General features: G+C 32.5%; 2 protein-coding genes across 2 annotated transcripts in view; one reads left to right on the top strand and one right to left on the bottom strand.

The window, feature by feature from the left end:
* Nucleotides 1-26374, top strand: LOC114328939 (alcohol dehydrogenase class-3). The gene is made up of 7 exons (XM_028277925.2): nucleotides 1-339; nucleotides 398-641; nucleotides 1757-1977; nucleotides 3547-3763; nucleotides 9962-10228; nucleotides 10283-10421; nucleotides 26254-26374. Exons 1-7 carry the CDS (start codon nucleotides 322-324, stop codon nucleotides 26294-26296), a joined length of 1149 nt encoding a protein of 382 aa, XP_028133726.2. The 5' UTR covers nucleotides 1-321; the 3' UTR covers nucleotides 26297-26374.
* The window catches only part of LOC114328938 (uncharacterized), a 28017-nt gene continuing 27237 nt past the window's right edge, over nucleotides 26358-27137 (bottom strand). Inside the window, exon 9 of the mRNA XM_028277923.2 lies at nucleotides 26358-27088. Coding sequence (XP_028133724.2) covers nucleotides 26855-27088 — 234 coding nt within the window. The 3' untranslated portion in view covers nucleotides 26358-26854. The remainder of the gene's footprint in view (nucleotides 27089-27137) is intronic.

The raw sequence follows: 27137 nt of genomic DNA, 5'->3' as shown, positions 1-27137 counted from the left end.
AGACGTCAGGCAACCCGTCAAAGAGAGAGAAGAATGGGAATTGGGAAGTTAAACAAAGAAAAAAAAACAAGTGCAAGTTCAATTTTTTCAAATGTGATTTGATTTGATTGATGTAAAATTGCATAGTGGAATAGATGCAAATTTGATATTCTAATATTGCACTTAATACATTGCATTTTTGAGATCAAAGTTCAAGGTTACAAATCCTGATAAGTAATGGTTTTTTAACATTTTGACCTGTGCCACTCGAAAAATATCTGTCCTTTTGACCACATCACTAACCCTACTGATTACTAAATATTTTTCACTTTCCGGTCTACAATGAGTACAGTAGGACAGGTAAAACTTAAATATATCTCATAATACATGAGATTTCTTATACCAATATGTTTTACAGGTTATTAAATGCAAAGCAGCAGTTGCGTGGGGTCCCAAAGAAGATCTTAAGATAGAAACCATTGAAGTAGATCCACCAAAGGCTCACGAAGTAAGATTAAAAGTTGTGTATACTGCCGTCTGCCACACAGATGCGTACACTCTAAGCGGACAAGATCCAGAAGGCCTTTTCCCAGTTGTTTTGGGACATGAAGGATCTGGGATTGTTGAGAGTGTAGGGGAAGGTGTAACAAACGTAAAACCAGGTAAATGAGTGTTTTAGTTGAAACTTTATACTATTATCTTTTAATACCTTCTCTGTGTTTAGGGATATTTATAAACTTAAGTAGAATGCATTATGGGGTATATATATCCCGTAGTGAACCTTTGCCACAGTGCGTTATGACCCATATATGCCTCGTAAATGTACTGGTTGTAAGGAGTGAGACACAACTTTGACAACTTAAAACTGGATGTGTCTACACCTTCATATAACTAACTTTGCTAACCAAAGATAACATTGTCAGTGAAGAAATTAAGAAAAGATTAGTACTCGCCAATAAGTGTTACTATAGCTTAAGAAGACAGATGCCTTCAAAATTACCTAGAAAAATTAAATTGACTGTCTATAAGACCAGTGCAACATATGGATCAGAAACTCAGGGCATTACAAGTTTGAGTTGTATAGAACTGTAAATGTTGTAAAATTCATTAAGGTGGCACACCTTAGATGGATAGGGCATGAAATCAGGAGGAAGATGCCATAAACAGAAAATTTTTTGACTGAAAACGGTCAATAGGACAACGAGCAAGAGAAAAACTTAGACTAGATACCAAGACAACTTAGAGAATGATTTAAAATCTATTGTAATTAGAGCATGATGAAGAGTTGCTACAGCTAGAGACAGGGGCGAATGGAGGATTGTTCTGAAGAAGGCTTTGGCTCATAAAGAGCTGTGACTCCACTGATGATGATGATGAGATACAACTTTCCCGTCATAAAGTGAAGCCATAATAAAAATAAAATGGTTTGTTTTAATACTTATTATTTAAAAACTGCACTTAAAATTAACATAAAAATAGTTCTATTGAGTAAAAAATATTTTGTAAGGTGAATGTGCTTTATTGATGCATACTAGACATAATGCAGACAACTAGCAGGGTGGTACTAGGTCTATTTGGATTGTATGATCTTAGAGCTGCAATAAGGCTGTATGTTATAAATAAATATATTCCTAAAAAATTTAATAAAATATCTTGAAAAACACCTTCACAAGATGAAATAATTTTCAACATATTGTTGATGTAGCAAACCGAGGTCTATTTGTCTCGTTATGCAGTACAGGTGTTAAATATACTTCATATCACGAATATGTTCTAGGTGACCATGTAATTCCTTTGTATGTACCTCAATGTGGAGAATGTAAATTCTGCAAAACACCAAAGACAAACTTGTGCCAGAAGATTCGTATAACTCAAGGACAGGGCAAGATGCCAGATGGTACCTCTAGATTCAGATGCAACGGCAAGGAATTGTATCATTTTATGGGTTGTTCAACATTCAGTGAATATACTGTTGTAGCTGATATTTCTGTAACAAAGGCAAGTAACTGCTAATTTTTAGTCTATTCTTGATTTTTATGTAGCAACTATCATACAGTTGGTCAAATTGCACACTGCAGTAAGATACTTTTACTCTTACACATAATTCTAGAGCGGATAAAGCTCCTTTTTACTTCCTGAAATTGTGGAGGAACCCGCAGATTTGATCCCTTGACTTAGTACTAGGGAACAAATTTTAAATATACGCTACATTGTAGAAAAATCCAGAGAATTCAACATTGCAACATATCTGTGCTTCATAGATTATAGTAAAGCTTTCTCCCTAGACAACTGGGGTAAAGATGTCCCAGGTTTTGTCTGAAATGGAGGTCCAGAATCATCTGATACTGCTGATTAGAAGCCTATACAGGGATGAGCACGCTAATAACCTGCAAAGTTGCACAAAAGATGGAAAATGTATTAAGTTGTGAGATAAACAAAAATGAAACTAGTCGAGCTGGGAAGTCTAGCGATATTAACCTAAAAATTTACATTATATTGATTGTTTCCCACTTTTAGACGTATCGGACGAGTTTAACAATTGCCACTGTCACAGTGACAGTTTTAGTTGACATAGTCCTCTGATACGTGTAAAGGTGGCAAGCAATCAATATAATGTGAATTTATATGTTAATATCGCTAGATGTCCCAGCTCGACTAGTTTCATTTCTTTTTATCTCACAACTTAATACGTTTTCCATCATTTAAGCTATTTTGCCAGTTATTAGCACGCTCATCACTGTATAAAAATGATGCCAGAGTTTGCGTAAATGGGGAACTAAAAAAGTATCAGCATCACTAAAGGTGTAAGGCAAGGCTGCATATTAAGTCCAATTCTATTCAACATATATAGTGAACATATAATGCAGAAAACCACTGTAAACAGGAGTGGTGGGGTTACTAGCAACATTAAGAAGATTTGCATTTGAGATATGCAGGTGATACAACCATCCTCACTAGTTCTGAGGTTGAATTGATTCACCTGCTACATTGGATTGAAGAAGTAAGCTTAACAGTGGTCACAGTGAGTCTTAAAATAAACAGAGACAAAACTAGAATCATGATAATTGATGTTATGGACGCTTATGGAGAAAGATAAAAAAATTTAGAAGTATGTATTTGAGATGTACTGCTGGAGCCCCTTGCTAAGAATTCCATGGCTGGCCCGAAGAACACATGAATCTATACTGAATCAGCTAATCATAAAGAAAAGACTAAGAACACAAATATCAGAACAAATAATAGGCTATTTTGGAAACATGTTTTGAAGAAATTATCTTGAAAAACTTGCCATATATGGAAAGGTAGAATAGAAAAGATATTGTTGCAACTATTGGCTCCCCATTGTCAGAAGGTACTTGAATGGCAGAAGATAGATAGAAGTGGAGAAACATTTTAAAAATCAGCTAAGAGATTCATGATATCACCATAACTGCATCAGGTTAACAACTAAGAAGAAGATATCTATTCAATGCAAACTTTTTTGTTTGTTGAATGTTTCTTGTAAGCCTAGTCTGATACCTTTAATCATATTTTAACTAATTATTTAACATTGTTTCTATCTTATAGATAAATTCCAATGCACCCTTGGACAAAGTCTGCCTTTTGGGTTGTGGAGTCCCCACAGGCTATGGTGCTGCCCTTAACACTGCCAAAGTAGAGAAAGGAAGTACTTGTGCAGTGTGGGGACTTGGTGCTGTTGGATTGGCAGTAGGATTAGGATGTCAGGCTGCGGGAGCTTCCAGAATCATTGGAGTTGATTTAAATCCAGATAAATTCAAAATAGGTTAGTTCAATCAGCATATAAAAATTCATCAGAAAAATGGAAATATATTTCTTGGGCATAGACCTTTCCCAACTCCTTCCATCTATCTTTATTCTGAGCAACATACTTCCAATTTGTCCTCGCTATTCTTTTTATGTCATCTACCAATCTTATCTGAGGCCTTCCTCTTGGTCTATATCCTTTCCTAAGACAGCCTCGTCAACTGGTCAATAACCCAAGTAGCACCGAAAGGGTTTACTAAGTCTTTTAAGGATGCTTTAAAACTATAGAATAAAACTAAAATTAAAACCATTTGGTTTTTAAGTAAACCTTAAAGTTGCAATAAAACCGCTTTCAGCATATAAAAGAGCCCACTCTGAAAGAGGTCAATAAAACCAAAAATAAAAACCTTGTGAAGGTGCTTTTAAAACCATGTTAAAAGACACTTTAAGTGCAGACAGTTTTATAGCAAACTTAAAAGGTTTCTTAAATGGAGACTTTTAAGACAATTTACTATATCAAATGATTCTTTAAACCCATATACTCCATATAGGCCAACAAATTTTTCCATGTGTTATGATAAGTAGATACGTATTTTTGTAACCATAAAATAATAAAAAGTACTTGGTTATTTCGGACCGTCAAGGTAGAAAAACACTTGCGCACCCATCTTTATTGATAATGTTAATAAAAATAGGTCTAAATAACTCACACCCCCAAAAATTTCTGACTTTTAGCGATTAAAAAATAAAAATAATAAGTTAATTCCAAAAATATTAATTTAAAAGAAAAGTAATTTTATCTATAATTTTAATGTTAAAATAAATCGAATTTATGTCTTTAACCCAGATAGCACAAGTACGTTTTATGGACATCCAATGGACGTACATCTGTGTACATTGGAACGTCCAATGGACGTCCCGCTAAGGTACAATGGACATCCGATGGACGTCCAACGAATGTCCAGAGTTCACAAAATTGGACGTCCATAGAACGTCCGCTACAAACGTACATTGTACGTTGTATTGGAGCTTTCAGTGTACACCTTATGTACATTCAATGTACGTCTTATGGACATTTGTAGGGCACTTTTCAGAAAGCAATCTAGTATCCATAATTTTGTGAATACATAGCAAAAAGCTTTTATAGGAAATAGTTCCTTATAATACTAAACTTATAGATACTTAAAAATATTACACAAAAGACCTTTTTTATTTCTCTTTACTATAACTTCATTATAATATATACTTTATTATAGGAACTAGGAACTTCATTAATGCACGACTGCACTTGCACGATAAACAGAAAACACAAATATATCACAGGATGTATTTTCATAAAGACGAGATTCAGATAATGACGCCCTAGGAAGCATGCACATTAAAAGAGGTTTAATCTCTGTTCTGTTTCTGTTCCAAACTATTTTTAGAGTCAGTACCGTTGTTGTATGTTACAAGCGCGTTTGCCATTCTGTGAATTATCATAAATAAACCATCCTTCAGTATTCCACAACAATTAACAGCGATAATCCCCTAAAATTACCTGCCTAATACTACACCTTTCACGACCGATAGCGCGAAGAGCGACAACGTTGTCAAGAAGATTCTCATTTAGTTTGTATTGGGACTTAATATAATAGTCGCGTTTTGTGTAAAATATCCATGGACCACAAATGGATGTCCAATGTATGTTGAAATCAAACGTCCAATGGACGTCCCGTAATGTACGTACATAGTACGTCTAGTTTTGGTCCATGGACGTTTGGACTTTAAATGTACGTTATATGGACGTACATCGGACGTTGTGTGCTATATGGGAAGTTGCTTATTTATAATTTTTATGTAAGCCTTATATTGAGATCTATCATGGCTTTCAGCATCTCCAGAAAGCAATATGGCCGAAATATGGTGAAATGGTTTTATTTTATACCTTTCCAAGAGCATATATCCTACATAAAAGCAAGGTTGCCTTGGAATTAAAACTGTTTAGTTTTAATGCTGCTGTCAATAATGCTACTCGGTTTTAATGTGAATCTAACCTAAAATCGAGGCGTCGTTGTGCTGTGTGTGTTGTATATTTTTTTAAAATGACCAGTTTGTTTATATTTTAAGTACTTGCGGCTTATTTCTTATATACTAACTGTACTTCCACTTTTTGCAACACAGTACGCTAGTGTTTCGGTCTAAAACAAATGGCCGACCGTTTTGGACATGAAAGAAGAGGGGATGAGTTTAGTTTTATTGTTTCTAACAAGAAGAATAGTTTAGTCTTTATGATAACCAAATTGATTCAGTTAAGAGCGTTTGGTTTTAATATAGCCTACTAAATGCTTTTAAGAATGCAACTTTAAAGAAAACTAAAAAAATGGTTTTAATGCATATGTTTTACTGACATAATAGTCTTGAGATCAAGTAGTTTTAATAATAGGTTTTATTAGTCATATTAGGAGAATCTTTAAAACTGCAATACAACTAAAAGGTAACAAACAAGAATCTAATAAAACCAAACAGTCCGGAAGTTCTTCATAAAACTGATTAATTTTAAAGTGAACTTAGAATCAACCATTTTAAAACTACAATAAGACAAATTATCTATTAAGATTAATTAGTCTTATTCGATACTGTTATTAGATACTTTAAAACTAGTGACAAACGCTTAACAGTTTTAAAGTTCTGGCAGTATATCTACAAGGTAACTGTAAAACCATTATCTTCTTATTTACCACAATAAAACCTTTATAAAACTAAAAGGTTTTTATTGTGCTACTTGGGAATTGTCCATCTTGTAAGTCAACCGGTTGTTAATAATTCACATAAACAGTTTATATATTTGACTGAGCAACAATATAGGTATATAATTCTTTAGACTGCATTTGCCCCCTTTTTGTGTAAGAGTATTACTAGACTCTCGTTCCAATCTTTAGGGATTTTGCTATTATGGAGACATCTATCGAATAGCTTGATTAGTATATGGATTAATACTGTCTTGCCTTTTTTCAAGAGCTTGGCAATTATACCGTCGTGTCCTAGAGCTTTATTATTTTTTAGCTCTTTTAAAGCTCTATTTTGAATCCCTTTTATTTGGTTGTACCTCTGATCCCACCTTTTTTTCTTTTGACATTATCCTTTGTTGATTTATTAAGCTGAGCTGTACAAGGTTTTGTAGAAGCCTTCTACTATCCTTGTTATTTTATATTTGTCCTTCTCTCGCTTATTATTGGTGTCTTTAAATTTGATAATTTTTTGGGCACTCAGTGTTGGTCTTATACATTTTAAGGCTCTGTTTTTGTATTTCACGTTTTAGTTCTTTTCTTAAAATTGTTTTATTAAGTTCTACATATTCTTGAGTATGGAGTTTGTTTCCCCCTAGTAGTTGTCTTCTTTCCTTCGTTTGTTGTTTAGTTTCATTGATTATTTGGTCTTCTTTAGTTCTTGTTTTCTTTGAGACCTGTAGTCCAGCTTCGAGAAGCGGTTTATTTATGTTTTTCTTAAGGCCATCGGTACATCATTTGCAAATATTTTACGGCTATCCCTACTTTTTCTGTCATTACACGGCAAATTACGTGTAGTAAAATTCACACTGGTATGAATATGTAAACATTACTAGAATGTCATTCTACTTGAAAATGTCATCATTAACTTAAAGAGATGGCTTTTGAATGTTCTTGGACAACTGTTATTTGTAAAATTGCAAATGATTAATTCAGTTAATAAATGTGATAATTTTTTCACTAACTATGTATTCAGTGATTGTAATAATTTATATGTACAACAAAAACTAATACTCAATCGAGAAAAGAGGAAAAGTGTTAAAGTGATTTTTTAATAATATATTGTTACTATGGAACGCTTACAATTTTGAACATCTTTAACAACAAAATACTTGGATCACAGAATATATTATCCTAATGCAGGGGTTCTCAACCTTCTAGCAACTGCGTACCACCTGAAATATTTTGAAGATTTTGGCGTACCACCAAACATAGGGGGGGCATGAAACTGATAGGAAGCTCCCTACTCCGATCCTAATTTAATTTTTTAGGAATATATCTACTAGTTATTTCTAATTCTAATTCTTCTCGATATATGACAGAATATCTACTCAGGCATTCAGGAGCAATTTTCTTTATTTTTGCTGCTAACCCTGTCAATTTACCTGACATATGAGTTCCTATGTAGTGTTTCATTCAAGTGATTTGCAGAACAAAAACTCTCTTATAACTTCTTCATAAAAATCAAATCGTACAAATACGAGTAGCTGTGCTATGTTTGTTATATTGGTGCTTTCACCTGCTTAAACTGCAAAATATGTGCATTCTTGAAGTTGTTCTTCAATATTGGAAGACATCAGTAGTTAGCCTTTTCACTGTGTTGTTTGACAATGTTTTTTTTTAATTTCTTTCATTGCCTTTTCACCTAACACGATTTGGACCACTTCCACAGCGGCCAGTAGTAAAAGTACATCTAGCAAGGTAGGATGCCTCTATTAAGTTAGTATCATATTTACAAAGCCATGCATTTATTTTCTTTTGTAAAAAAAGTGGATTCTCTTCTAAAAAAATTCGATCAGCTTACCAACCACATCAGAGTGCTTTGTGTTTTGGTGCGTAACAGCATATAAGGCTTCATTTGAAAGCGTTCCGAAACAATCAACACGTTAAAGAACAGGATTGTTACTATTTTCTGTGCCAGAGTTCACTATAAAACCACACTGTAAGTAGCTTTCGTGGTATTTCCGATTGGCTAGCGGTTTAGGTTTTTTAACACTATCCTTTGAAGTCCCAGAGGTCATCAAAACTACTTTACAGCTTAATATGGAAGCACAACAACTGCACTGGCATTTTCGCAGACAGGGGCCCATCGTAATCGCTTGTTTCACCCACATGACGCGTACCACTTGAAATCTTCCCATATACCACCAGTGGTACGCGTACCACCGGTTGGGAACCCCTGTCCTAATGTATTCTCTGCTTGGATTTTCCACAATAAATAACTTTTTATTAAGTTCACGTCTTAAATCAATTATTTATCAAATACACTATATGTATATCAATATGATTTAATCAACAACTCAAAATATTCCCGATGCCATGTCAAATATTTAAAATTGTCACTGCCTGACTGACAATATGCTGACAATATTCTATTCGACTGAGTGTGTTGTAAGACAAAGATAGATTTGGAAAATATTACCACGAACATTGTGTTCATTTTTTTCAAATCCTGAAAAAACCAATAAATATTTTTGAAAAATTGAAACGCAGAATGAATTGTTACTGAGGGCCGAAAGTCCCTTATAATAAATAAAAGGTTTAGTTTGAATGAGATATTTGAAATTAAAAATCACACTAAATTTTCTCTTAGTTTTTCACCCCTGTAACTTATTAAAATAAACATTATAGAAGTTCTCAGGGACTTTCGGCCCTCGCTAATAACGTAATCTTTCATTCTGCGTTTAAATTTTTCAAAAATACTTACATATTAGTTTTCTCAGGATTCGAAAAAAATGAATCCACATTTGAATAGCATTGCAGCCGAAAATACGTACCCATCTCCTTAATGTCAATGTGGTCTTGATTATGTGAAGGATCAAACTTATTCGCTAAGATCTTTCGATTCTAAGACTATTTGTGGTTACTTTGAAGGCATCTATCCACATTGTTTTTTTAAAGATCCTTTTTTTCTCTTTTTTTCATCTTAATATTTATTTTCGCTCTAACTATACAACGGTTCCTACCAGTTGTTATATACAGTAAGTGTCTCTCTAGTAGACACACACAGGTACCTAATTGCTAGGCTTATGGGCTAATCCGGCCCGTTCTCACATGTGATGTTCATGTTTGTCATGTCATGTGACTGTCATCTCATATATTTTATAGCTTTCACAACTTTAACACAATGACAATTATAGTTCTATAAACTGTTAACTCTATGTTTATAAGTATACATTTCTGAAATTCTAGACATGACTAGACATTTTTGGGTTATTCCATGACATCTTAAATATTCTTTAACTTAATACTTCTTTCTTTTACGTCAAGGGACTCCTTTTTCTCTGTAGGATCAATTTGTTTACTTCTCGGCATAAAAGTGCAATAAGTGAAGGGTCCAGGACTGCATTAGCTCAATGTGCCCGTGTGTCTACTAACGTGGCCGTTACTGGTTATTAAAATATATTAGCACAACGTGATGCCACTGCCACTGATTATTATTTTTACAGCAAAAAATTTTGGATTCACTGAATTTGTCAACCCCAAGGATTATGAAAAACCCATTACTGAAGTACTAGTAGAACTGACAGATGGAGGCCTTGACTACACCTTTGAATGTGTAGGTAACGTCCACACCATGAGAGCTGCTTTAGAATCCTGCCACAAAGGTTGGGGTGTTTCCACTATTGTTGGAGTTGCTGGTGCAGGACAAGAAATCAGCACAAGACCTTTCCAACTGGTTACTGGACGTGTCTGGAAAGGAACAGCTTTTGGGGGTAAGTTTTAAGAGAAACGTAAAATAAGAATGTTCTAATTACTTTTTTTTTCAGGATGGAAAAGCCGTGATAGTGTACCAAAGCTTGTAGAGGAGTATTTGAATAAAAAGCTCAAGTTGGATGAGTTTGTTTCACATTCCTTGAAATTTGAAGAAATCAATGAAGCTTTTCACCTCATGCACAAAGGTGTAAGGTAAGATATAAGTAGTAACACTAGTTGGAAGATTTTTCTTCAATTCGCCGGACCGGAAGAGGAATGACGTAACTGCAAAAAGCCAAATTTCTCAGGAGAGCAAAAAAACGATTTTTAAATATTGAAAATAGGGATTAAATGAGGAGTAATCGTCCAGGAGCATCGGTATTAGACCGGGAGATATTATACAGAAGTTCAGCCACGATTTTCTAAGTCCTGCCTTTTACTCTGGGCTAATTAGCAAAATTCATGGAAAAGTTATTTACCAGCAATTTTATTGCTTGAATCGAATTATAAGATCCTATATATTAATAATATAGGTATGCAAAGTCCGCAGATAGTGTGCTACTTTTTTTATAAACAAAATGGCGCCCGAAAATCTTGTTTTTTTCAATTTTTGCTCTATAACTCCGAAGATTTTAACTTTACAACAAAAACACCCAAATAAAAATTCACCACAATTAAATTCTGCATAGAGATATGTTTTTCACTATTTGCTCCGATGATAATTTTCCTCGGAAAATGCGGGTTTTCCTAACAAAAACTCTAATTTTCAAATAAAGTTTTAGGTAAGTAATTAGTAATCAATAATTAAATAACTTAGTGACGTTAAAGCTTTCTTGGTATAGATTGTAATTCCAGAAGCCGGTGAAAATTAAACGAATATTTTAGCAACAATTCAATTGTTAATTAACAATTTACGATCGCAATAATAACCAAAATAATCATGATACATTGATCAAACTTATAAAGATTATAAAGATCAGATGCTTATTTAATATTTTATCGACAAAATATAAATTCTTCTTTTTTTTGCATAATCTTTAAATTTTGAAAAAAAAATAGTTATAATACGCTGGTCTAATTAGTAAAATACAAAGAAAGGTTATTTACCAGCAATTTTATTGCTTTAATAGAATTATAAGATCCTATATAATATTAATGTAGGTAAGCAAAGTCCACAGATAGTGTGCTAATTTTTTTATAAACAAAATGGCGCCGACAAATCGTATTTTTTTCAATTATTGCTCTATAACTCCGAAGATTTTAACTTTACACCAAAAACACTCAAATAAAAATTCACCCCAATTTAATTCTACATAGAGGCGTGTTTTTCCCGATTTGCTCCGACGAAAATGTTCCTCGGAAAATGTGGGTTTTCCCAACAAAATCTCGAATTTTCAAATAAATTTTTTGGGCCAGTAATTATTTATTAATAATTATATAGCTTGGTGAGATAAAAGCTTTCTCGGTATAGATTATAAATTCAGAAGCCCGTGAAAATGAAACGAATATTTTAGCAACAATTCAATTGTTAATTAACAATTTACAGTCGCAATAACAACCAAAATAATCATGAGACATTGATCAAACTTAGAAAGATTATAAAGGTGTGATGCCTATTTAATATTTTGTCGACAAAATATAAATTTTTCATTTTTTTGCATAATCTTTAAATGTTTAAAAAAATTGTTATAAACAAATTAACATTTCTTAGAAATTGTTTATTATATTTTAATTTTAAAAAATACTTAAAATGCGTATTTCATGGGTCTTGAAAATGAATGTTTTAAAAAAGTTTTCCAACCATTTGCAAAAAAGTTATGAAACAGCAAAATAAATATACGATTTCTCCATTGTTTATAATTTGTTTTAATTGTTTCAAAGCTTAAAAGTGAGTCTATGGTACAATCTAATTACTCACAAAGAATGTCAAAAATTAGTGCAATGGTTATATTTTAATCAAAGATTAAAAATACTTTTTTTTGTAATTTTTAGCGCGAAAGTAGGCTTGATACAGAGCCGGAGATAAAATGTTCACTCGAAGCGACTGACACGCTTAAACTCGCGCGAGTTGTGTATGTGGGCGGGTAGCTACGGTACTGTATTATTCTACTTTCGCGCGTGTAAATTACAAAAAAATATATTTATAATCTTTAATTACAATGTAACCGTTAAACTGATAATCGATATTTTCTTATAAATAATTAGCTTGTACTTTAAACTCACTTCTACGCTTTGAAAGAATTAAAAAGAATTATAAACACCTTAGTAATCGTATGTTTACTTTGCTGTTTCATAACTTTTTTGCAAATGGTTACAAAAAAAGTTTTAAAGCATTCATTTTCAAGATATCTGAAATGCGCATTTTAGCTATTTTTTAAAATTATAATATAATAAAAACTTTCTGAGAAACGTTAATTTGTTTATATCTATTTTTTTAAACATTTAAAGATTATGCAAAAAAATAAGAAATTTATATTTTGTCCACAAAATGTTAAATAGGCATCTCATCTTTATAAGATTTCAAAGTTTGTTCAGTGTATCTTAATTATTTTGGTTATTATTGCGACCGTAAATTATTAATTAACAATTGAATTGTTGCTAAAATATTCGTTTAATTTTCACCAGCTTCTGGAACTATAATCTAAACCAAGAATGCTTTTAAGTCACCAAATTATTTAATTATTGGTAAATAATTACTTATCTAAAACTTTATTTGAAAATTAAAGATTTTGTTGGGAAAACCCGCATTTTCCGAGGAAAATTTTCGTCGGAGCAGATCAGGAAAAACACATCTCTATGCAGAATTTAATCACGGTAAATTTTTATTTGGGTGTTTTTGTTGTAAAGTTAAAATCTTCGGAGTTATAGAGGAATAATTGAAAAAAACACGATTTTCGGGCGCCATTTTGTTTATAAAAAAAGTAGCACACTATCTGAGGACTTTGCATACCTATATTATTAATATATAGGATGTTATAATTCGATTCCAGCAATAAAATTGCTGGTAAATAACTTTTCCCAAAAATGGCCTATTCTCCGATAATCAGCCCAGACTATTTTGCAATCGTGGAAGGGTAGACGAAGTACTTACAATTTGTGGAAATATCCACAAATTTACTGTGACATTTTCCTGTAAAAATTAGATTTTCCCAAAAAATAAAAATAGGGTTTTGCGATAATTTTTGAGTCCTGCCATATCCGTAGAATGACAGGATTTTATGAAGAAAATTTTTTGGGCAGGAAGGTTGCAAACGGGCTAACGGAGTATGTATGTATACAAACATGTAAGGAAAATAATGAAATTTTCATGATTTTCTGGGTCCTGCCAACTAAATAAATTAAACATATTTATTTCAAAATCATAAAAAAAATGTTGGCATGACGTCTCCTACTGTTTAAGTATACTTGTCCCTTGGAAAATTATGCGCAAAATTTTTACCCTGAATCCGTGACTTTCTGAGTCCTGCCTTTAAAAAGTTATAATACTCAAATACAATCAATACTTTTTCGGTACTCGGCAGGAAGGTTAAACGGTTCTTGTAAGACGGCAGGAGTCCTAGATTTGTAAGAAAATTCGTGAAAAATTTCACGGTGTTCTGAGTCATGCCATTTTGCATATGTTTCAAGAATCTTAATATAAGTCTATTTACAAAGAGGCAGGATGGTTTTATAGTTATTTCGTATACAGGGTGGGGCATTAGTGTGACAAAGTCCAATTACTCGTTTTTCGTAAGAGGTACGAAAAAAGGTTATTTAGGTAAAACATGGGGCAAAGAGAGGATCATAATTTAAAAATATTTTCTAATATACAGGGCTACCCGTATTGACAGGGTGACACAAACTTACGTTTTTTTTTAAATGGAACACCCTGTATATCATTTTAAGATTCCTAAGATAATTTTAAGATAATTTAACACAATTTACATAATCCAAAAATGTTTCCTAAGAGAGCTAGAGCTCTTTGAAGAAGGCGCATTGTAATTACATTTTTTTTTATCTCCAGAACGCTTCCATTTCGATGGACAAAAACTGGTCCGTCTTTTTATCTTCCAGACATAAATCGATTCCATCAATTTCGAATCTCTAGTACCGGTCATAGGAGTCCGTTTTGGGTAGGGCAACGGTTATTTTATCGCATAACTTTTTTGTCTTTAACTTTTAAGCATTTTTGACACTGTATTATTAAATTGTGAGGTATTCTAGTACTAAACGGTACTCTTGCTGTAAGTCGGTAGGATGCACCGTTTTCTAAAAAAATAAATTTCAAAATTTTTTGTATTTTGAATTTAAGAAAAATTTGAAAAAAATTAAAAAAACGGTGTATTTACCGACTTAAAGCAAGAGTAACTTTTAGTACTAGAATACCGCATAATTTAATACTCTACTGTCAAAAATGCTTAAAAATTAAAGCAAGTTATGAGATTTCGTTGATCTACCCAAGACGGACGCCTATGACTGATACTAGAAATTCACAATTGATAAAATATTCATCTCTGGAAAAGAAATAAACATACCAGTTTTCGTTTTTCTAAATAGTTTTTTTTTTATTTTTTTTCAAATTCAAAAACACAAAAAATTTTCAAATCGATTTTTCTAGAACACGGCTTATCCTACCGACTTAAAGGTAAGAGTACCTTTTAGTACAAGAATACCCCATAGTTTAATAATCCAGTGTCAAAAATGCTTAAAAGTTAGACAGAAAAGTTATGGGATAAAATATCCGTTTCCCTACCCTAAACGGACGCCTATGATCGGTATTAAAAATTGTCAAATGATGGAATCGATTTATCTCTGGAAGCTAAATAGGTGTACCAGTTTTCGTTTTTCTAAATAGAAGTGTTCTGGAGCTATTAAAAAAAAACTAATTAGAATACACCATCTTTAAAGAGCTCTAGCTTCCTTGGGAAGTATTTTCGGACGAGGTGAATTGAGTTAAATTTTCTTAAAATTATCTGAGGAATCTCCGGGCTTTGACTGTTTGAAGAGTTTCTGGATACCCTGTATAATAGGTACAATCCCTACTATAACCAATTGTAAAATTATTGATTTTCTTCCTATTACTTTTATTACGTTTACTTAGACAAATATGATCTAATCGCTTAAAATAAATATGTCACAGTTTGGTATTAGATTTGAAAGGTGTGTAAAAATCTGAGACATTTCTCAGGAAAATAATATTTAATACCGTACGATTCTTTTAACGATATAAAAATTAATTTAAATGTATTAAATATCTTTGCGGTTATTCTGCCACGTTGTAAAGTTATTAGTGTTTTTTAAACATACCTGACATGGCATGACTCAGAAAATTGTGGTGATATGAATATGTTTGTATAACAACCTGCAATAATTTTACTGACTTAAAATTTTATTTTTATATACGAAATAAATACACAACCATCCTGCCTCTTTGTAAATAGCTTTATATTAACATTCTTGAGATATGTCCAAAATGGCGTGACTCAGAAAATCGTGTAACTTTTCACGAATTTCCTTACACATTTTTTAACTATGTTTAGTAAAAAAGGTGTAACTAAACATCCTGTCATTTTGAATAATGTCTACTTAAATTATTTATTTTATAATAAAATTTATTTTATGACTCAGAAAATCACGGAACCAGGGTGAAAATTTTCCACAGAATTTGACAAGAGACAAGTGCAGTTAAACATTAGGAGACGGCATGCCAACATTTTTTCGATAATTTTCAAATAATTATGTTTAATTGATTAAGTTGGCAGAACTTAGAAAATTATGAAAATTTCATTATTTTCATTACATGTTTGTATATCTATATACTCCCTTAGTCCTTTTGCAACCCTCCTGCCCAAAAAATTTTCTTCATAAAAATGATAGTATCCTGTCATTCTATGGATATGGCAGGACTCAGAAATTCATCGCATCTCCCAATTTTTTTTCTCATGGAAAATCTAATTTTCACAGGAAAATGTCACAGGAAACCCGTGGATTTTTCCATAAATTGTAAGTACCTTTTCTAAACTTCCAGTGTTGCAAAGGGCAGGACTTAGAAAATCGTGGTTGAAGTTCTGTTAATATCTCCCGGTTTATATGGCGTTTATTCTTACAATGATGGCTTTTATTTTTATCCCTATTGGTTCGAATTTCATTATATTAATTCCTACTCCTATTAATCTCTCCATTTTCAACCCTATCAACAGTTGTGGGTCATTGTTCATCTAAAAAATTTTAAATATTTCAAATAGTGATTAAATAAAGAGTAACCATCCAGGAACATCGGTATGGCCTATATTCTTAGAATGATGACTTTTAGTTTCATCCCTATTGGTTCGAATTTAATTATCTTAACTTAATCCACCCATTTTCAACCCTATCTACAGTTGCGTCATTCTTGATCTTACAATTTTTCTGTACGATTTTGTAAAAAACGATTTTTAAATATGTATTTAGTATGCAGTTTATTCTCACAGCGATGGCTTTTATTTTCATCCCTATTGGTCCGAATTTCATTATCTTAATTTAGTCCTCCCCATTTTCAACCCTATTTTACAGTTCCGTCATTATTCATCTGAAACAAGGTATACATGGTGCGTATTTCAATAACGACGCAACTACCCTGTAGTGGCTCAGCACATAGTTACAGTTCTGTCGCTTTTGTATCATCTGTACACATTATTTTAGGAGTTAATGACGCAATAAACAGGAATTGACAAAATTTGCAGTTACGTCATTCTTTTTCCGGACCGGCGAATTGATGTTTTTCATGTTTCTCACTTATTCAGGGCTTCATAAACATCATATAGCAAAACGGTACTAACTATTTATGAATATGTAGCCACCATTTTTAGTGTAAGGATAATATTTGCGTACAGTTAACAGTGCCAATAAATGAAAATTTGACATAAATAATGTACGAATTATTGTTCGGAAAAATTATTATTAACTACTTGCTGATTAAGAGGAAACATTAGCGCGAGGAAAACGCGTTCCAAGATTGCGTCTTTAATTTTGAATATTTTGTCGAGATATTTGGCACACATCTTCGTAATATAATAAAGAATGGCGGTACAGAGCACAATTTTAGAAATATGTTAGTATGTGGAAATTACTAATATAATTAAATAAAATATTGCAAAAACGAGCCTGTACCGCCACTAAAAAGAACAAGAAAATACACATTCTTCAAATAAACTTTTTTATCCGATGCTAGATTTTGTGCCACATTGGAACTACTAAAAATCGATTATCTGTAACAAGAAATCGAACTTGACTGACTTGGCAACATTTAGCGCGCCTATGAGTATAATAATTTATTGTTTTTGATAGTATAGTGTCACTGTCACTGTACTGCTGACGGACTGTTGCCGCACTGTTGAAAGTTCGCAGAACTTTCGAAAAACTAAAATAATTGATGACGCGCTAATGTTGGCTCTTAAACTTACTTGCCAACGATTATTTACATAGATTTCCTTTTGGTGTCAAAAAATTCATAATGTCATTACTTGATTAAATAATTACTACCTATGTACAGTTACTTACAGCTTGTTCCAAAAAAACCGATATGACTCTTGAAGCGTATTTTGTAGAAAATTGAGCAGTGTATTTTGAAGGATAAATACTTTTATTTACATTCTGTCAGTGTCACTGCCAAATCTTAAAATTTGTCAGATTCTGTTCAACAGAAAATGGCTCCACATGCTAGCAAAGAACTAAAAATCAAGCAAGAATTGTAACGAAATTAGAAGATGGTTGGGCACTATCTGCCGTAGCAAACCATTTTAACGTAAGCAGAATAACTAGTCCTGTCGCCAGGGGGGGTACAACGGCCTTCTTAATTCAGATGGACTTACCCAAGTTTTTTTTATGTATTTTGACCCGTAGAACACGAATTTTTTGGGTAACAGTTGGTCCGGATGTCGATAAGATTGTTATAAACAAAGAAGTTGAGGAATTACATAACAGCGATTTCTCGCAAAACAAAACATTTTTTTGTATTTTTTGGGTCATTCTAACCAAAAAATGTTCCTACAAGTTTTTTCGTAGGTTGCATAGTTTTCGAGATAAACGCGGTTGAACTTTCGAAAATCGAAAAATTGCAATTTTTGAACCCGAATAACGTTTGAATACAAAATAAAATAGCAATTCTGCTTACCGCCTTTAAAAGTTTAAGTCAAATTATATCTGTTTTGAATATTTGCATTGCTAAAAATTTATTTTTTGATTGTTAAAAAAAGCTATAAACACATAGTGTTTCCCGTGCCTAATACATGCGTTTTAATGCATGCTACTTAGAAATAGCCCCGCTTGCACTTTTACCTCCTCTACGTACTCGTTCGATTTTAAATGAGAAATCATTGAAACATCACTCAAGCACTAGGTGTTTATAGCTTTGTTTTAACAATAAAATAATACATTTTTAGCAATACAAATGAAGAGCTCAAAGCTAAAAGGATGAGGGTCCATTATTTGTCATTATGGAGATAATACAAATTTCTTGTACTTTATCCCATGTAAAATATTGTATGGTATCTATCTAAGCAATAAAGATAACGGTGTACAAGCCATTCAGCTTTGAAAAATAGGTTTTCTAGGCTAAAAGAATGAAGGTGCTACAAACGCAGGCTAAAAGGATGACAGTCCACCTACTTTAGAATTCTGACCACAGAGATATCTGCTATTATAGTTGTTTGTTGCCCAGAGGTTTGTAAACGTACATACCTGTGTTTATAGCTTTCTGTTATTTTGGTGTAGATTGATGTTATTACATTTTTGAAGTCCTGTGCTGTTTAAAATGTCTGACAACGAATATTCTGCAGCAATTTAAAATTGTTCAAGGAAAAGAAAAAGTTTTGGTCGCATGCAAGATGTAATGATGTAGTCGCATGCAAGATGTAGTAATGTTTTTTCCAATCAGAGGCCACTCGTACCTCGAGTGTGACAGGAACATGGGCTTAATCAATCAAAAATCTGTGGTTGAAACCCCTTTGGAGTGGAACGAAATTATTGAACACTCCAGATCCAAACCAACACCATTTAGAGTTATTTCTTGCGAGAACCAGGAAATATTTAAGTCATGGACTAAGTTTCTTTCTCCTTTGTATACAAAAAGTTGTCCTTTCAAAACATGACCTGTACGGCAACTAAGCATCGTTTCTCATCACCCTCGATGATGTTACATCGTCAAACTGTTAATGGCCTAAATGAAGAAAGTATTGTTACTAAGCCTAAGAGGAAACAAATTTCACTACCTGAAGGCTGTTTTCACTTACCAGAGCTAGCATATTGTGGACTTTTACCTTTAAATAAAGCAAAATTCGACGATATTCAACATTTGAAAAAATTTTGCTCTGTAAAGTCTCAAGCATATTTTGACGCACTGCCACATGCTTAAAGCATTTATTTTTCATTGTATATTATCTGTAACTATTTGCAACATAAACTATTTGTAATATAGACTACTTTATCTGTATTTTTAGTTTCATTTTAAGACACGTTAATGGACCCTCATCCATTTAGCTTGAGATTTCATGACATCAAAAGATAAATAAATTTATATTTATAGTAATTTGTAAATTGATAACACAAAAACATAACCTATACGTTCCCTGTAAGTTATTGAATGATTTAGTAACCAAAATCAAGAGCCCTTTGGGTTAATTATTTTTATATCTAGTTTTAAAACTTGAAAACTTAATATCTCAAAACTTGTCTTTTTGGACCCTCATCCTTTTATTCTTGAGCTCTTCAAATAATTAAAACCGATATAATTTGACTTGAACTTTCAAATGCGGTAAGCAGAATTGCTATTTTATTTTTTAATCAAAAGTTTTTCGGGTTCAAAAATTCCAATTTTTCGATTTTTTGAAAGTTCAACCGCGTTTCTCTCGAAAACTATGCATCTTACGAAAAAATTTGTAGGAACATTTTTTGGTTAGAATGGCCCAAAAAATACAAAAAAATGTTTTGTTTTGCGAGAAATCGCTGTTATGTGATTCCTCAACTTCTTGGTTTATAACAATCTTATCGACATCCGGATCAACTGTTACCCAAAAAATTCGTGTTCTACAGGTCAAAATACATAAAAAAAAAACTTGGGTAAGTCCATCTGAATACAGGAGGCCGTTGTACCCCCCCTGGCGACAGGACTAAACAGTTTTTAATATTAATAAAAGATGGAAAGAACAAGAAACTCTCGAAAGAACGAAAGGTTCTGGAAGACCAAAAATATCTACCGCTCATGAAGATCGTACGCTTTTGGAGAGATTAGAAGAGAATCCTTTTGAAGATGCGAAAACTGCAAGAATTATGTCACAGTTTCCGGGAAGAAAGACAACAACTTGGCGCAGAATTAAAGCATCGCGTCTTAGGTACCGAACTGCAGAAAAAAAACAAGCTTTTACACCAGAACAAAAGCAATCAAAACTTATATTTGCTTTAAACCATCAGTTACAAAATCAAGATTTTTGGGACAGGGTAATATTTACAGATGAGAAAATTTTTCAATTTTCTAAAAAGGGCAAAATTGGGGTGTATACATAGACCAGATAATAATAGATTTAATCCTCTATCTATATGTTGATAGATATCGAGCAGTTGGTCATTTTAGCGTCAATGTATGGGGATGGATTTCATCTAGAGGAATGGGAATTGTATGGCGTATTGATGGCAGGTTTGTTGGGCAGTCTTATCTGAATATTCTAGAAAACATCATGTTTCCCAGTGTAGAACAGTTGTATCCAGAAAATAATTTTATCCTCCAACAAAATAATTGTCCTGTTCACACTGCAAATATTATAAACCAGTGGCTCCAGAATAACAACATCGAAACCTTACCATACCTACAGGCCAGATTTAAACCCAATCGAGAATGTCTGGGGCGTTCTTGTAAAACGGTTGTATCGGCGTAATTTTTTACCTCAACATGCTGAAGAGCTGTGGCACGGTATACAACAGGTTTGGGAAGAGCTCGCTGAAGAAGACAATTTCATAGTTCCTTTCACGCAGATGGACCGAAGACTACAAGCTGTTATTAATGCTGATGGAGATACAAAATATTAATTTTATTTTTATATACCTAAATTTAGTATAGTTTTGGTCTTCCAAACTGTGATATAATTCTTGCAGTTTTCGCATCTTCAAAAGAATTCTCTTCTAATCTCTCCAAAAGCGTACGATCTTCATGAGCATTTTTGGTCTTCCAGACCCTCGCTTTCTTTCGAGAGTTTCTTGTTCCCTCCATTTTTTATTAATAGAAAAACTGTGGTTCTCCTGTTAAAATGTTTTCTCAGGTTCAAAACGACAGATGCCGATATGGATGTCAAGCCCAAGAAACCATCCAACATATTACCGGGGGCTGCCAGGCATTTGCTGCAACTGAATATAAGGAACGGCATGACTCAGTAGGAAAGATCCTTCATCAAGAGATAGTTATAAAACTGGGACTTCTCCAAACGGACCATCTCCCATATTATCAATACGTTCCTGAGAGTATGCTTGAGAATGACAACTATAAGCTATACTGGGACCGAACTGTGCTCACAGACCAAACAGTGGCACATAATAGACCAGATCTCGTATTACCTAGTCAATAAATTAACGAGACAAACAACACTCATTGATGTGGCGATTCCTAACAACAATAATCTACGTACTAAATTTACTGAAAAGATCGCCAAGTACAGAGATCTGGAAATTCAAATACGGAGACAATGAAGAATGCAAAGTACCCAGACGATACCTATTAGTATGTCTACTACTGGAGTCATTCCGAAGACCCTCCTTGAAAGCATAAAAAAGCTGGGTTTGAATGAACATCTTTATAAGACCATGCAGAAAGCTGTACTACTCGCGACGGCCAGAAGTGAACGAAAATTTTTGGGACATACACCGGCATTCCAAGTCACCTAGGGCTCGATAACATGGAAAGAGTCCCACCAGAGCTCAATCCTTTTGATACCGTAGGTTTCTGGAATGAGTCAATTATCCTCTTAGAGGGAGTGTGAGGCGTATGGCTAAACAACAACCCTATTTTATGTAAAAACTATCATTTATATACTCTTTATAAAATGCAGGTCAAAATAATATCAAAATTTAGACCTAAATAATTATTACAATTTATGAATTAACATAATATGTAATCAGTTGTTTGTTTGTTTATTTTATTATTTGTCTGTCATAATAAATATAATATAATGTCAAACCAATCAAATACACTGCTCAACATGATCAAATCTTACTAAGAGTCATATCAGTTTTTTATAGTGAGGCACAGTCAAATTTATTGATTATAATCATTTTAGAACTAACTTTAGACATTTGCTTTTGTGGCTAAATAAAAAAAGTAGAGTGTATGTATTTATGAATAAATATAAGAATACTTGTGCAATAAATAAAAAGGGTAAAGTTCATACCAAACCCTTCTTTCAGTCCGTGATTAATTTTGACGTCTAATAGGATTGTAAGAATGTCACGAATCATTGCATCACATTTTAGTTAAATCTGACAGTTGTCAGAATATTTATATTTATATAAATATTTGTCAGAATACTAATATTTAAAATATTTTAATGAAAAAGTAAATAAATATAAAATAAACTTTCACGAATTAAAAATATAAAATAATAATAATAAATATAATATAATTAAATTAAATAATAAATATAATATAATATAATATAATTAAATATAAAATAAAATTTCAATTACGAATATACCAATGACATAAAATATTTATATTTACGTCATTGAAAAATACTAACCTAGAATTACAATTGCCATTTTATCCGTTGACATTGTGAAGGTACTGTCACGATTGATTACTTTTATGTCAAAATTTGACAATGATGCGAATAAAGATAATTAATCATTTTTATTCGCATCATTCATTGGTTATGTATTTAGAGTATTGTAATCGCCAACCAATTATACATCCACAATTAAGTCGCTTTAATATGCAAATAGCCGTCAATCAATACATAATTTTCTAAGTTCTATGTATTCGCAAAATTAAATTCCAACAGAGGGCGCTCAAAATTTCAAAGATGGACGACAACTCTAGGAAAACAATTCATTTTGTCATTTGAATTCACACTTCTAAAACGTTAAATTAAAATCATTTACAGGAGTGTTTTGCCAAAGTAACCACTAAGTTTTGCAACTAAGACATCTTATAAGTTAAAGACGACTCAAAATTATGTTTAATCTGTATGCATTCATTAAAATTTGATGCTAACTATTGATTTGTTTTTAGCTTTTTTTCATAAAAAAATCTGGCCCCCCGATAATCACACAGCGTTCTAAAAATTATTAATCTATCTTAGGATTTCTAATTTTGTTTTTCATTTAATTAATAGGTGCACTACAGTTTATTTTACACCAACAGATAACAATTTTTAATTAAATAAAAACTGGAAACTTAGAAACTAAGTAGGTGAATTTATTTTATAATAATTGTGTTCTGGAAATTACGAAGTGGTCGGGATATTTTGCATAACAATGTACATTCTATGTACATAATATATACTACATTTTATTTATTTAATTTTGCAGTTGCTTAAACATTAAAAAATACTACGTTTAATACAAACGTTAAATTAAGAAAATGTGTGATTTGGCATTGGTTAATTTAGGTCACGTAGAGGAAAATAGGAATGAATACTGAGGAACACTGCAATAGTTTGTTTAAGTCGAAATTTTTGTTAATTACAACATAAACTGACCGCAAATATGTACACAAATTAATGGCAAAGTCAATGTTTTCCTTGAGTTGATGCTTTTCAAATTCGCCACCAGGCGTCGCCCACTTTGCGGTTCCTCGCCAATAACAATCACGGAGGTACGTTTTTTCTGTCACTTCCAACTTAATGCGTTAGAGAGAATTCGATAATCTATGGCACACTGAAAGAATGGTTTAGTATGAACTATAATATAATTTTTAATATGAAGGTAAACATCTAGCAAAGTATACAGGGTGTCCCCGAAAATGAGTTCCTTAAACGTATAGATAGAAGGCACAATGTAGAACAAAAAGTCTCATAACATTTTTTTTCTAAATTCAGCCGTTTGACCAAAAAACGAAAATACATTTTGATATGCAAATTGAAGTCTGTCAACACCGTGCAGCACAAAAACTAAAGCACGCTTGTTGACACATTTAAAACTAGTAGGTTTGTAGGTCATTTGTATCTGGTCGGTAGTAAAGTAAAAATGTAAATATCAACCAAATGGCTAGTGTTTACATTTTTTCATCCTGTCCTCGTCCCCTTATATCAAACAAACCAAGGTTATTTACATTGGATATTTGGGGTAATTTAGTTTTATTCCAAAAGAACAGGAATTTCTTAACAACAAGAAATTTGTAAAGGATACAGAAAGGGTAACAATATTTTATGAATTACCCAAAACACTAAATGGAGAGGCCTATACATTTTTTCCAAAATGTTTTGCCGTTACTTCTTGAAGAGGTGCAAACACGACGTCAAATGTGGTTTCTTCACGACGGAGCCCCAGCACATTTTTCTAAAGCTGTGAAAAATCTTCTGGATACCACTTATCCTCGTCGTGGGATTGATAGGAATTGACTCATTCTGTGGCCACCGTGAGTCCCGAATTCAATGTATTAGATTTTTATTTTTGGGGACATATTTGAAATCGTTAATGTATGATAACCGACATAAAATCCAAACAGAAGCTGAATTACATAAACGCATTTTTGGTGCTGCAGAAACTATCCGACATAATTTAGTTGACTATGGCATTACTAACAACTGGATTCGTCGTATCGATGCATGGTAGCTTTTAACATTTATTATAAAAATTATTGTCAATTAAGTACAAACATTTAATTTAATTTTTAGACCACAAGTAAACAGATTACTGATAGTCGGAGCATAATGTAAAAAACTAAATTAGAATAATTATTAAACGTTGTCTGTTGTATTATTTATTTTCCACTGTAAACTATGTAATTCAGTTAAAACCATTGCATTCAACACCTATAAAGCTTAATAAATACATAATACTAGATTAGTTCAAAGATAAAGTGTTTCTTATTGTAAATGATTCGACATTTTATCAATTCGTTTAAAATTATTCCATATTTCAATAGATTTCAGAAAAACAATTTTTGTTTATTATAAATTAATAAATGAAAACAGTTTCTGTCCTTGTGGGATCGGTACTCACCGGAGAGACCGCAGACATTCGGAAATAATTAGCGTCTCTTTGCAAAGACAATGACGTCAACTTTGAAAAGTAATAAGACACTTACTCAACACTACACATTACTCCCCTGGGTTAGTGATAAGTTATAGTATAGAAAATCATTATGAAATTGACTGCTCAGTTGGTTGTGAAAACCAGTGCCAATAAAACACAAAACACACACACAGAAAAACATTAGATACAAATCATTTTTCCTAAGATCATTAATTACATTTTAGGAATGGAACCATAGTTACTTAAGTAAAAGTTATAATTTATGTAAAATTTCCAGCCTTAATCCAAAACATTAATTAATTCGGATATTGATAGCAAAAATGCCACATTATTAAAGCAAGAAATAATTATTTTGCAGGTAGGTACCTACATGTAGGGATGTCAACAAACAACCCTAAAAATCACACCTCAAATAGTAAATAAACAAGGGGTTCCATTAGATTAAATTTTCACAGTCACAGGTTCTTCTACGCCATGTTTCCATGTCATTCAAATTTATGAAAATAAAAATTCACTCATATGGAGAACAATGTAATTTTTTTTGGAAACGGTTAACTTTAGAAAAAAATGTTATAAGACTTTTTTGTTCTAAATTGTGTATTCTCTCCACACCTTAAAGGAACGCACTATTTTCGGGGACGCACTATTATGCAAATGTTTTGACTAAACCTTGTTTGGTCTAAACCCACATCGCTTGGATCATGACCTATCTTATGTTTCTCACGCCTAACTCAATCTCTTTATATTTATTGTTATTCCTTTTCTTGTATGTCTCTCAATGGCCAAATTTTGTTCATAAAGTTTGGGACATGTTTTTAACAATTTTACTAATCATTTTCTTTTGTTACAGCATTCGCACTGTTCTGGCTCTGACACAAAACAGCAACCTTTAGAACCAATATTGAATAAAAGGTATCTATTTTTATACCAGTGGTATTAATGAAATAAAATGTATTTCTGTTTAACAAAAATTGTTTTTATTTATAAAAAAAATTATAAAAAACCTAATAAACATGATACATACAATATAGTTGATGAAACCGAAATATGAACTCCAAAATTGAGTACGTATTTTGCAATTTGACAGCTCTTAACATGATTGCCAAAGAAATTTTCAAAAATTCCACAGCATTGAATGGGAGATCAAAAGTTGAAAGTTATGCATCTTCCGGTAGTAAGAGTATAACATTTTATATTATGTATATACATAGTAGAATAAAAAAGCATTGTAAAAAGTGCTATCAAATTACATGTTTTGCCGAGACCATACAAAAATTCCTGGCCCAAATCTAATAGTAAAGAATATTAATTAATAAAGTAATATATTTTGTTCTCAATATTCTCCCCTCTCTTTGTCACACGACTGACCAAACCAGGAATGAATTTCACAAAAAAGTCTCATGAAAATCAAAGAGCGTTCACATTTGGGTAGCATCGACTACATCCCAAACCTATTGGGTCATCTTCTGAGCCAAAACTTGGGCCAACCTGTTGTTCTTTATTAAAATTAAATGGCATAGGAAGTCTTTATTTTCAACTAGGGACTTTAGGGATCTCACAGTTAGCAGGTTTACTAAGGATAGTCCTTCTTCTTCTTTCACGGGTTCTTTAAGAACAATCAGTAGTTTGCACACCTGTCGGTTGACCTCCGCTTCCGTTTCTATGGTCGTGTTGAGGAATTTTTTCTAAAAAATATTTAAATAGCTTTATGAATTCTCAATAAACAGATTAGTA

This window comes from Diabrotica virgifera, chromosome 1, assembly GCF_917563875.1.
Source record: "Diabrotica virgifera virgifera chromosome 1, PGI_DIABVI_V3a".
Taxonomy (NCBI): domain Eukaryota; kingdom Metazoa; phylum Arthropoda; class Insecta; order Coleoptera; family Chrysomelidae; genus Diabrotica; species Diabrotica virgifera.
The sequence above is the reverse complement of the archived record's forward strand: the minus strand, read 5'-3'. Positions and strand labels throughout refer to the sequence as shown.

Bases quoted from the DNA above. Each gene is read 5' to 3' on its own strand.
- LOC114328939 (XM_028277925.2), top strand. The intron at 10,229-10,282 runs GTAAGTTTTAAG...TTTTTTTTTCAG, and splicing joins GAAAGGAACAGCTTTTGGGG to GATGGAAAAGCCGTGATAGT. The intron at 10,422-26,253 runs GTAAGATATAAG...CTTTTGTTACAG, and splicing joins CTCATGCACAAAGGTGTAAG to CATTCGCACTGTTCTGGCTC.